A 12,930-nucleotide genomic window follows, 5' to 3' on the forward strand; every position below is an offset into this window, starting at 1 on the left:
CAGAGGCAGAGGCCGCAGTAAGCCGATATCGCACCACTCAATCCAGCCTGGGTGCTCAAAAAATAAAAAATAAAAAATAAAAAATAAACACCTAAAATTCCATATAAGGGAGTGTCTGGGTTAAGATAAGGAGTTTGTAGAGACCATGGTTCTTATTAGGCAGATGAAGCCTCCAGGTAGCAGGCTTCAGAAAGAATAGATTGTAAATGTTTTTTATGAGACTTAAAATGATGAAAGACTCAGATAACTCTCCAGAATCAAAGAAAAGACCTAGAAAGGGAAAGGCATTCTCTACAGAATGTAGATCTGCCTATAAGAGACAGTTTTACAGGGCCATTTTAAAATATGTCAAAGGAATATATTTTGGGGCAAAATACTTCAATTTCTCCTGGGGCCTGCTATCTGTCATGTGATGCTTTACTTTAGTCAGGCTGGAATTCAGTGTCTTATTGCTACAAAAAGTCGTAAGATCTCTGTTTTAATGTTAATGCTGGCCAGTTGTGCCTGAATTCCAAAGGGAGAGTATAATGGGGAATGCCTGATCGCCCCCTCCCCATCATGTCCTGAACTGTGGAATGCTCTTGGCTGAGAGGATGGGTTCATTCAGACAATTAAGAAGCTTGAAGTTTTATTTTTAGTTTACACTTCCATATTTCAGCTATTGTGAATAATGCCGGTATGAACATGGGTGTACAAATTATCTCTTTAAGACCCTGTTTTCAACCATTTTGGGGATACACCCAAAAGTGGCATCACTGCATCATATGGAAATTCTATTTTCAATATTTATAAGGAGCCACCATACTGCTTCCCACTGTAACTGTACCATTCTACCTTCCCACTAACAGTGCACAAGTGTTCCAATTTTTTCCATGTCCTCACCAAAACATATTATTGTTTGATGTGATAGTAGCCATTCTAACGGGTATAAGGGTATTTCATTACAGTTTTGATTTGGATTTTCCTAATGATCAGTGATGCTGAGCTTCTTTTGGTCTACCTGTTGCCATTTGCATATTTTCTTTGGAGAAATGTTTTTCCAAGTCACCCATTTTCAAATCAAGCTGTTTGTTTTGTTGTTGAGTTGTAGGAATTCTCCATATATGCTTTCTATAACCCTTTTCAGATATATAATTTGCAAATACTTTCTCCATTCTGTGGTTGTCTTTTCACCCTATTGACAGTGTCTTTTGATTAACAAAGTTTAAAAATTTTCACATAGTCCTCTACGTTGTTGTTGTTTGTGTCTTTGATGTCATACCCAATAAATAACTGCCGAATAAATCACTGTCATAAAATTTTTTCCTTATTTTCTTCTAAGACTTTTATAGTTTTGGGTCTTACATTTATGTCTTTGATCCATTTTGAGTTAATTTTTGTATATGGTGTTAGTTAAGGGTTCAACCTCATTTTTTACATGTGGAGATTCCATTTTCCCAGCAGCATTTGTTGAAAAGACTATCCTTTCTCCATTGAACAGTCCTGGCACTCTTGTTAAAAATCATTTGACTGGCTGGGCGCAGTGGCTCACACCTGTAATCCCAGCACTTTCAGAGGCCGAGGTGGGCAGATCACAAGGTTAAGAGATTGAGAACATCCTGGCCAACATGGTGAAACCCCGTCTTTACCACAAATACAAAAATTAGCCAGGCATGATGGTGGGCGCCTGTAATCCTAGCTACTGGGGAGGCTGAGGTAGAAGAATCGCTTGAACCCGGGAGGTAGAGGTTGCAGTGAGCTGAGATCGTGCCACTGCACACCAGCCTGGCGACAGAGTGAGGCTCCATCTCAAAAAAAAAAAAAAAAAGAAAAAAGAAAAAAAGAAAAAGGAAAAAAATCATTTGACCATATACATGAGGTTTTATTTCTGGGCTCTCTCTTCTATTTCATTGGTCTATATGTCTTCCTTATGCTAGTACAACACTGTTTTTTGTATTTGATTACTGTAGTTTTGTAGTAAGTTTTAAAATCAGTTTTAAAATCAGAAGAGGTGAGTCTTCAAGCTTTGTTCTTCTGTTTCAAGACTGTATTGTATTGACTATTTGAGCTCCCTTCAGATTCCACATGAATTTAAGGATATGCTTTTCTATTTCTGTAATCCCAGCACAGTGGGAGGCCAAGGTGGGAGGACTGCTTGAGGCCAGGAGTTCAAGACCAGTCAGAGTAACATGGTGCGACCCTGTCTCTGTAATCCCAGCTACTTGGGAGGCCTAGGAGGGAGGATCCCTTGAGTCCTTGAGATGGAGGCTACAATGGGCTATGATTGCGCCACTATATTCCAGCCTGGATAACAGAGTGAGACCCCATCTCTTTGGGGATAAATTTATTGGTCCACAAATCTGGTTGACATGTGAAAATGCATGTTCCTGTTATAGATTAAAAATGACTTAGGCTCAGTACAATACAGTTCTTCAAACACAAGTCTTGGTTAAGAAACAGAAATTGAAGAGGAATCAAAAACAGAGACAAGCCAAGTTCTCCCTCAACCGAGCTGCTGGAAAAACACCACCTCCAGATTTTCTTTCAGGTTTGATAATTTTTCTCCCATTCCACACTTTTATCTTGATACTGATATCACTGTGGCGCAGAAGGGCTCCCCAGCTTCTCTTCCTTGAATCCTCCTCCTCCTCTCCTCCTCTTTCTCTGTCTCCCTCAGTCAGCCAGGCGCTTGCAGAAGCGGCAGGGCCCGGCCCAACCTGAAAGAGAACACAGCTGGAGGGGGTGGTGGCGGTGACCAGCGGCCACGTGACGACGCTCGTGCTGTAGCTGCGGCCACCTCCTGCCGCAGACCTACTCTTTAAAAAATTGATAAACTATGCACTTCAGAGAGAAGAAAAAGATATAAGAAAGAAATTTCAGACATCAGGAATAAAGAGACAGCAACAGAAATGATAACTATCTGGTTAAATATAATAGGCTATTCTTTTCCTTAAAATATGATTGATGGTTGAAAAAAATTATGTCTGATGGAGTATATAATGTATGTAAATATAAAATATAAGACAACAATAAATATGGTGCAGGGGAAAGGTTGATAAGGTTTCTACATGCCAAATGAAGCAGTAAAACAATGAAATGACCCAAAATAGACAATGCAAAGTATGTATTTTATAATTCCTAGAGCAACCACTAAAAAATTATACAAAAAGATATAGTTGAAATCATAGTATATAAAATAGAATACTAAATAATGTTCAAATAGTCAAATGAAAGCAGGAAAGGGGAAACATAAACATGGAGCAGCTAGCTTTCTCATAGTGGTGGGACTGGAAAATGCTTTTGGAAAACTGTCAGTTTCTTAAAATGTAAAGGATATATCTAGTAGCTCCACTGTTAGGCATCAACTTAAGAGAAATAAAAGCATATGTTCATACAATGACTCATACGTGAGTTTTCAGAGCAGCTGTAAATGTATTAGTCCTGAACCGGAAACAACTCAGATGTCTATCGACAAGAGACTAGATAAACTATGGTATATCTGCACAGTGGGATACTCCACAGCAATAAAAAGGAATTGATACAAGCAATAACATGGAGAAATTTCAAAATAATGTAATTATGCTGAGTGAAAGAAGCCAGACAAAAAGGATTCCATTTATATAAAATTCTAAATATGCAAACTATAGTGACCTAAAGCAGATTAGTGGTTTCTAGAGAAGGAAGAGGGTAAAGCAGAGAAAGAAGGGAGAGAAGGATTATAAAAGACCGTGAAAAAATTTTTAGGGTTATGGATGTTCTCTTGATTATGGTAATGGTTTCAAAAGTAAATATATGTCAAAATTCATCAAATTGTATATTCTCATTTAATGTGCAGTATATCATATGTCAATTATACCTCAATAAAGTTGTAAAATTTTTTTAGAGGGTGTAAATTGTGAACACTGCATATCAGTGTTCATGCTTTTGCCCTTATGTGATGACAAGGAAGAACAGTAGACATCTCCTATGAATAAAATGGAACTCTACAGTTGTTTAATTAAGCAAAAACATCACTTAATGATGGAAATATTTTTTAAAAAATTTTAGGCTGCATGGTAGCTCGCACATAAAATCCCTGCACTTTAGGAGGCAAAGGCAGGAGGATCACTTAGCCCAGGCGTTTAAGACCAGAATGGGAAACACAGGGAGACCCCATTTCTACAAAAAATTTAAAAATTAGCTAGGTGTGTGGGCACATGCTTGTGGTCCCAGCTACTTAGAAGGATGAGATGGGAGGATCATTTGAGCCTGGAAAGTCGAGGCTGCAGTGAGCTATAATTGCACCACTGCATTCCAGCCAGGGTGACAGAACAAGACCCTATCTCAAAAAAAAAAAAAAAAATTATTATACTTTGTCTTAAACATATAAGCAATCCTCACTTGGCTCAGTCTGATATGAATTTCAGTTACCACAGTTTGTTAACTGTGAGAAATAGCATAAAAGTTTGCTACTAGCTTTTCAGTCCACAAATAATTACATAAATAACATTTCTGTAATTACATAAATGAATCAAAATTAGTGACCAATTTGCAATTTTACTTCTTTCAAAGTCTGTGGGTGATTGGTCACTGTGTATCTGTTATTAAGTTCACACACAGGCTGCAAAGCACGTAGGTTTGTTATTAATATCTCTGTGCCCTTAAGATAAGCCCACGTGGAATTTTACTGATTAAAAGAGGAAATTGGCCAAAAGAATGAAAATGCATTAAAAGAGTGATAATACTAGAAGTGAAACTTGCATTAAACATAAAATGGAGCAAATGAAAAAAATAGCTGCCTGTGGGAACATGCTGATTGTGGGAACAATGACACTGCCACCATTTGAGACATTCTAGATATGCAGACTGAGGAAATCAGTGAAGGTGAACTTACAGACATAAATGAGGAAAAGTGGTTGTGATGAAAGGCTGATGATGTGTCAGAGGAAGTGACACTGGCAAAAAAACACATTAAAGGAACTCTCAGAGATATTTCACAACACTGAAAACGTAACAGATAAAATGTTGGAAACTAATATTTAAATTTCTCAGGAACGCAGAACTCATATGCAACTGTGTTCTCCACTGTCCAAGTAAATATCTTCAAAGGTTCCTCAATTAACGTGGGCAAAATTAAAAGTAAAACTTGCTTCTTCCCTTTGGAAAACCCTCTCTCAGAGTATATTACCAACATTCAACTTCTTATACAAGACATAAATCTGGGAATCATTAATCATTCTTTCCTTTTCGTCATTCACGTATCCAATCAATTTCCATGGACTGCTGATTCTATTTCTTAGACGTTTTTCAAATGTCTCCACTATCTTTATTCTACTTGGGAACTCTGTGGCCCAGGCTTCCATCAACTCTCTCCCGGACAAGTGTAATCACAACAGTTACCTAACTTGGCTACCACTGTTGTTCTCAGTTGCAACCCATTCTCCAAGCAGAAAACAAAATGCAATAGCTGTTACCTTATTCTCATCTTCACACCTCTACCCAAGTACACATGGCTCTTCCTCATCCAGTTTCTGTCTACTTCATCTCTTGTCAATGGTCCCTACCCCAATTCTCCGCTCTAGTCATTCTGAACTTTGTTCAATTCCTGGCCTGTGTCCTCTGCCTTTTTAATAGGCTGCCTGACACACTGTAGGAACTCACTAAATATGCAGACTGAATGAATGAACGAGTACTTGGAGGGCAGTTATTCTTACCAGTAACTTAAGAGAGAAGGAATACAGTACAACGAAGTAGCCTTATTTAGGTTTATAATATCTTCATCTGAGCCCGCGGGCGAACCCCCTCCCCCCGCCCCGCGCCGCCCCTCGCCTGCAAGTTGTTACCAGTAAATAAAAGGGATCCTATTTTCGCAAGCCACACCGCATTAGAGGGTAAATAAGAGTTTGGTGGCAGGAGAGCGATGAGACGGGAAAGTGTGGGGCAAAGTTTACAGTTATTGGTCCAGATTCTAACTGGCCTGTTAGCCAAAAAGTAAGGTTTTCTTTACCTCCGTGTTGACTCTGCTCTCCGAAGGCGAAGAGGGTCCTCCAAACCCGTTTGTCGCGCGGACAAAAACCCCAGCATGGCGTGTCCTCACACCGGCTGGAGTACTGGACGTCGCCATGACAGAACTCAGGGGCGGGACTGGAACAGCAGAGTCTCCCATTGGTCAGGCGGTGATACGTCCGGCCAATGGTGAGCGCCGTTACTAGAAGGGCTCCAGGATGGAGGCCGGCCTGACCTCTCCGCCTCAGTGAGCTGGGTTGGGTGCTGGAGCGTTGCTCCTACTGCGGATCCTGCTGCTGGCAGCGCTGGAAACTGGGTGGACGGCATGGGTTGGTCTCAGGATTTGTTCCGCGCCTTGTGGAGATCGCTGTCAAGGGAAGTGAAGGAGCACGTGGGCACGGACCAATTCGGGAACAAATACTACTGCATCCCGCAGTACAAGAACTGGAGAGGTGAGGAGGGGGCGAGGGCAGCGATTGCGTGGTCAGTAAAGGAGGGAAAAGTGAGAGCCCCTAGTCAACTAACGCATCATGAGACACTTAGGGTGTCACCGGAGGGAATTTCTGGAGTTCGTTGGCCCCTGTCGACCCCTTCACTCTGCCATCGGAGCCCTACCCGGCCCGGCTCTGGGCGCCTTGGCCCGGCCTCGTGCGACCGCGGTCCCTACTACCCAGCGCTTTCCCCCGGCGTGCCCCGGGCTGCTCGCGCTGTTAAGGCACACATCACTTTCCTCCCAGCCACGCCGGTAGAGGAGCCTCAGTTTTAGCCCTGGATCGGCGACGGAGGCGGGGAAAAGTCCACGCAAATCTTTCACCAAAGGGGCTAGGAAGGGCCAGGGAAGAGGTTTTTCGTACGCTGTGCCCCGCCTTGTGACCCAGAGCTGAGTGGTGTAATTGAAGAGGAGTATCTTCAGGGCCTCGGGTGTCCTCTTTCGTGGTGTTTACCCTTTTCGGTGGCACCCTGGCTCCGGCGCTGGCCCCATGCGCCTTCCTCACTACCAAGACGTGTCAGAAGTGGGTCCGTATCCCCATAAGGCTCGCTGATTCCTTTCTCTGGAGTTTACGTTCCAAGACCCCGTTGAGCTCACTTTAAGAAACTTGGCACTAATCATGGTGTTTCTGTGTAGGATTCGTGCCAAGTAGTTGAGCGGGTTGTTTGGGGACTAAGGAGGCGTTGCTGTCCATTGAAATCACACTGTGTAGCCGACGTCATAACCTCTTTTCTGTTGTTCCATCGCCGCATGCAGAATATGTCAGGCTTTGGGCGAAAAGGGGTGGGTTAGAATCTCAGCTTTGACACCTGATAGCTTGAGAATCACGGAAAAAGTACTTGTCCTCTCCAAGTCTCATCATCCTCACTTGAAAATTAGAGATAATATAAGATCAGTAATGTTGAGAAGCACTAAGACCTTTCCAAAATTATGTGCCATTCATTTCCCACATATATAAAATGTATTCTGTGATTTATCACTCAATTTATTAATTTATTTTTTTTGCCTAGCCTTTTTCTGTAACTTATTTTAATATTTAGTCTTGTTTCCCCAATGAGCTCCTTTGTCAGGCAGGGAATATGTCTCACACACACACACACACAAAAAGCCTACAAAGAACCTAGCATGGTGTTAAGTATTTCTTGACAGATTGCAAGCAGAGAGATGTTTCTTTTCCATAAGTTATCAGTAAAATTAAAAAAATATGCAAACTGTCATGTTGAGTTTTTTAAAAATGTAAATATAATTTACATACAGTAACATTCACCCTTTATGGTGTACAGTTTTATGGTTTTTGACAAATAAGTACAGAGTAACATCACTGGATTCAAGTAATAGAATAATTCCATCACCATCAGAATTTCCTCTAACTCCTTAGTAGTTCATTCCCACACCCTTTGGCAACCACCGATGTGTTTTATGGGCCTATAGTTTTGCCTTTTCTGGAATATCATATAAATGGAATTATACAGGATTTAGACTTTTGAGCCTGGCTTGCTTCACATAGCATAATGTAGTTGAGATTCATCCATGTTTCAGTAGTTGTTCCTTTTTATTGCTCAGTAGTATTCCATTGTATAGGTTTGCCAGTTTATCTGTTCACAAGCTGAAGGACATTAGGATGTTTCCAGTTTCTGTGATTGTGACAAAAGCCTCTACAAACATTCCCATACAGGATTTTGTGTGAACGTAAGTTTTCATATCTCTTGGGTAAATACCTCGTAGTGGGATTACTGAGTTGTGTGATCAGTGTATGATTAACTTTATGAGAATCTACCAAACTGTTTTTCAAAGTGGTTGTACCATTTTGTATTCCTGTCAGCAATGCATTAAAATTCTAGTTGTTTCCACACCCTCACCAGCACTTAGTATTATCCCATTTTTGGGTGTGTTTTTATTTTTATTTTAGCCATTTTGATAGATGTATAGTGGTATCTCATTGTGACTTTAAGTTTCATTTTCCTAATGCCTGAGTATGTTGACAGTCTTTTCATGTGCTTATTTGCTATCTACAGATCTTTGGTGAAGTATCGTTCAAATCTTTTGCTCATTAAAAAATACATTTATGGCTGGGTGCGGTGGCTTTTGCCTGTAATCCCAGCACTCTGGGAGGCCAAGGGTGGATCGATCACCTGAGGTCAGGAGTTCCAGACCAGCCTGGCCAACATGGTGAAACCCCATCTCTACTAAAAATACAAAAATTAGGCAGGCATGGTGGCATGCGGGTGTAATCCCCACTACTCGGGAGGCTGAGGCAGGAGAATCACTTGAACCTGGGAGGCGGAGGTTGCAGTGAGCCGATTTCACACCAGTGCACTCCATCCAGCCTGGGTGACAGAGTGAGACTCCATCTCAAAAAAAAAGAAAAAAACAAAAACCCCAAAAAACAACAAAAAAATACATTTATACCAGTGTTTGTATCATTCATTTCTATAGAGATACAATATCATTGAAGTTTCAAATTAACAGCCATGTCTATGCTAAAATAACATGAATATTTTATTTTTACATATTCTCACTCATTTGTATATTTTCTTACATAATTGCAATTGCATTTTGAGAGTTTTATTGAAGTAGAATTGACCAAAAAATGGCCAATGCTTCAAATGTATGATTTGGTAAGTTGACATATGTAGTATCTGTGAGACCGTCAACACAGTCAAGAAAATTGGCCGGGCGCGGTGGCTCACGCCTGTAATCCCAGCACTTAGGGCGGCCGAGGCAGGTGAATCACGAGGTCAGGAGATCCAGACCATCCTGGCTAACACGGTGAAACCCTGTCTCTACTGAAAATACAAAAAATTAGCCGGGTGAGTTGGCCATCGCATGTAGTCCCAGCTACTCGGGAGGTGGAGCTTGCAGTGAGCCGAGATGGCGCCACTGCACTCCAGTCTGAGCGACAGAGCGAGACTCCGTCTCAAAAAAAAAAAAAAAAAAATTAGCATATCCACTATCCACAATTTGTTGTGTGTGCCCTTTTCTAGTCCTGCCTTATGCTTCTGCTTCCATGGACAGACACTAATCTGATTTCTGACACTATACATTAGTTTGTATTTTTTAGAATTTTTATTTATTTGTTTTTATTTATTTATTTTGAGATAAATAAATAAGGAGACAGGAGTCTCACCCTGTCGCCCAGGCTGGAGTGCAGTGGCGCGATCTTGGCTTACTGCAACCTCTGCCTCCCAGGTTCAAGTGATTCTCCTGCCTCAGCCTCCCGAGTAGCTGAGATTACAGATGTGCGCCACCCTGCCCAGCTAACTTTTTGTATCTTTAGTAAAGACGGGGTTTCACCATGTTGGTCAGGCTGCTCTTGAACTCCTGACTTTGTGATCCGCCTGCCTTGGTCTCCCAAAGTGCTGGGATTACAGGTGTGAGACACCGCGCCTGGCTAGAATTTTATTTAAATGGAAGCCTACAGCACATATTCTGCTTTTCTTTTTTTATTTTTTTAGTTTCTTCACTCAGCATAATTATTTTGAGATTCATCCATGTTTTTGTGTTTATCAGTAGTTTATTTCTTTTTATTGCTGAGTAATATTCCATTGTATGTATATACCATAATTTGTTTATCCATTCACCTGTTCATAGATATTTGGGTTGTTTCTAGTTATGGGTTATTAGAAATAAATTATGAACATTCATGTGTAAGTCTTTGTATGGACATATGCTTTTATTTCTTTTGATGTAATATTTAGAAATGGAATGGCTGAGTCAACTTGTTAGGTGTATGTTTAACTTCTTAAGAAACTGTCTAAGTGGTGGTACCGTTTTACCTTCCCACCAGGAGTGTGTGAGATTTCTAGTTGTCCTACATCCTTATCAACACTTGGTATGGTCAGTCTTTAATTTTAGTTCTTCTAGTAGGTGGTTGTGGTATCTCATTTTTTTTTCTTTAGTTTTTCTGTTTGCTATTAGTTGGTTTTTTTAGATTCCATTTTTAAATTAAAATAGAGTAAAATTAACTTTTAAAATTGGTGTACAGTTCTATAAATTTGAACACATGTGATTCATGTAACCACCACCAAAATCAGGATACAGAACAGTTCTGTCACCCTGAATAACTCCCTCATGCTAACTTTTTGTAGTCACAATCTCTCCTCATCCCTAACCTCAGCAACCACTGATTTGTTCTCTGCCATTATACATTTTTCCATTTGAGACTGTCCCACATGTATACTTATACCATATGTAACTTTTTGAACCTGGCTTCTTCTATTCAGCATAATGCCTTTGAGATTCATTACGTGTACCAGTAGTTTACTCCTTTTTACTGCTGATTAGTATTCCATGTTAATGGATATACCACAGTTTGTTCATTGTACTCATTGAAGGGCATTTGAGTTTAGTTACTTGCAGTTTTTGGTGATTATGAATACAGCTGCAAGAAACATTCACGTATGGATTTTGTGTGAACATAAGTTTTCATTTTCCATGAGTACATACATACCTAAGAGTGTGTGTGCTAGACCATAGCAGCTCCAGCTTACTCTATAAAACGGAAATAACAGTACCTACCTAGCCTAACAAAGTGTTTTTGCTACTCAAGAAAGACAAATTGGATAATGTAGCACTTAAGAGAATGGGATTTGGCCGGGCGTGGTGGCTCACGCCTGTAATCCCAGCACTTTGGGAGGCCGAGGCGGGCGGATCACGAAGTCAGGAGATCGAGACCATCCTGGCTAACACGGTGAAATCCCGTCTCTACTAAAAATGCAAAAAATTAGCCGGGCGAGGCGGCGGGCGCCTGTAGTCCCAGCTACTCGGGAGGCTGAGGCAGGAGAATGGCGTCAACCCGGGAGGCGGAGCTTGCAGTGAGCCGAGATCGCGCCACTGCACTCCAGCCTGGGCGACTAAGCGAGACTCTGTCTCAAAAAAAAAAAAAAAAAAAAAGAATGGGATTTAATGTCAAAGTCAGTTTGACTTAATTCATAGAGATCTTTTACTTGATCAGTTTTAAAAATTTATCACTAATTTGTAGTTTTCAACATAGAGGTCGTGCTATGTTTTGTTACATTTATTATAAAGTATTGTTATTATAAATGATGCTTTAAAAAACTTAATTTCTAATTCTTTATTACTAATATATTGAAGTACAATAGATTTTTCCATCTTGAGCATGCATCTTGCAACCTATTTTACCCACCTACTAGTTTTTGAATGAAGCTTTTTGCAGATTCTTGGACATTCTCTGTAGTTAATTATGTCAACTGTGGAGAGAGACAGTTTTGTTTTTTCCTTTCTAACTTATTTGCATTCTCTTTCCTTCTCTTGCCTGGCTGCCCTGGGTGAGCCTCCAGTATAATGTTGAATAAGAGTGGTGAGCATGGATATTTTTTTCTTGTTCCATATCTTAGAAGAAAAACATTTAGTCTTTCATTTTTTTTTCCCCAAGATGGAATCTCACTCTGTTGTCCAGGCTGGAGTGCAATGGCGTGATCTCGTCTCACTGCAACCTCTGCCTCCTGGGTTCCAGCGATTCCCCTACCTCAGCCTCCCGAGTAGCTGGGATTACAGGCATGTGCTGCTATGCCTGGCTAATTTTTTATTTTTAGTAGAAATGGGGGTTCACCATGTTGGATAGGCTGGTCTCGAACTCCTGACCTCAGATGATCTGCACACCTTGGCCTCCCAAAGTGCTGGGATTACAGGCATGAGCCACCGCGCCAGTCACTAGTCTTTCATTGTTAAGTATGGTGTTAGCTATAATTTTTAAGATACCTTTTATTAAATTAACAAAGTTCCCAGTACCTCGTTTGCTGAGCACTTTCTTTTATGAATTGATGTTGAATTTTGTCATATGCTTGCTTGCTGGTTTTTTTTTTTTTTTTTTTTTTGGTTCTGTTGGAATGATCATGTGGTGAATTATACTGATGGACTCTTAAAAATTTACAGACTTTATTTTTTAGAGCAATTTTAGGTTTACAGAAAAATCGAGTGGAAACTACTCAGATACTCCTTCTCCCCCAGTGCAGTTTCTCCCATTGTTAATATCTTACATTAGTGTACCCTCATTTCCTCCCTTCCTGCTACCAAACCCCTAAGCGACCACTGATCTTTTTACTGTGTCTAGTTTTGCCTTTTCCAGAATGTCATATAGTTGCTGTCATACAGTATGTGGTCTTTTCAGACTGGCTTTTTCCACTTAGTAATATGCACTTAAGTTTCCTCCATGTTTTTTTGTGGCATAAGAGCTCCTTTCTTTTTATTTATTTATTTATTTATTTTTGAGACAGAGTCTCACTCTGTTGCCTAGGCTGGAGTGCAGTGGTGTGATATTGGCTCAGTGCAACCTCTGCCTGTCAGGTTCAAGTGATTCTCCTGCCTCAGCCTCTCGAGTAGCTAGGATTACAGGTGTCCACCATCACGCCCAGCTAATTTTTATAATTTCAGTAGAGACGGGGTTTCGCCTTGTTGGCCAGGATGGTTTTGAACTCCTGACCTCAGGTGATCTGCCTGCCTCAGCCTCCCAAAGT

The 12,930-nt window shown here is 40.7% G+C and overlaps 2 protein-coding genes across 7 annotated transcripts in view; one reads left to right on the forward strand and one right to left on the reverse strand.

Annotated features, from left to right (window-relative positions):
* Positions 1-6,112, reverse strand: part of ERCC8 (ERCC excision repair 8, CSA ubiquitin ligase complex subunit) — an 85,628-nt gene extending 79,516 nt beyond the window's left edge. For 2 of the 6 annotated variants that reach the window (XM_031666184.1, XM_031666180.1), the window contains exon 1: positions 5,966-6,112. In XM_031666184.1, coding sequence (XP_031522044.1) covers positions 5,966-6,042 — 77 coding nt within the window. In that variant the 5' untranslated portion in view covers positions 6,043-6,112. Of the gene's footprint in view, positions 1-2,509; positions 2,697-5,965 lie in introns of all 6 variants that reach the window. The other 4 variants (XM_031666182.1, XM_031666185.1, XM_031666181.1 and 1 more) reach the window with 4 other exon arrangements.
* A 53-nt stretch (positions 6,113-6,165) lies between these two features.
* The window catches only part of NDUFAF2 (NADH:ubiquinone oxidoreductase complex assembly factor 2), a 203,612-nt gene continuing 196,847 nt past the window's right edge, over positions 6,166-12,930 (forward strand). The window contains exon 1 of the mRNA XM_003899709.5: positions 6,166-6,416. Coding sequence (XP_003899758.2) covers positions 6,290-6,416 — 127 coding nt within the window. The 5' untranslated portion in view covers positions 6,166-6,289. The remainder of the gene's footprint in view (positions 6,417-12,930) is intronic.

This window comes from Papio anubis, chromosome 5, assembly GCF_008728515.1.
Source record: "Papio anubis isolate 15944 chromosome 5, Panubis1.0, whole genome shotgun sequence".
Taxonomy (NCBI): domain Eukaryota; kingdom Metazoa; phylum Chordata; class Mammalia; order Primates; family Cercopithecidae; genus Papio; species Papio anubis.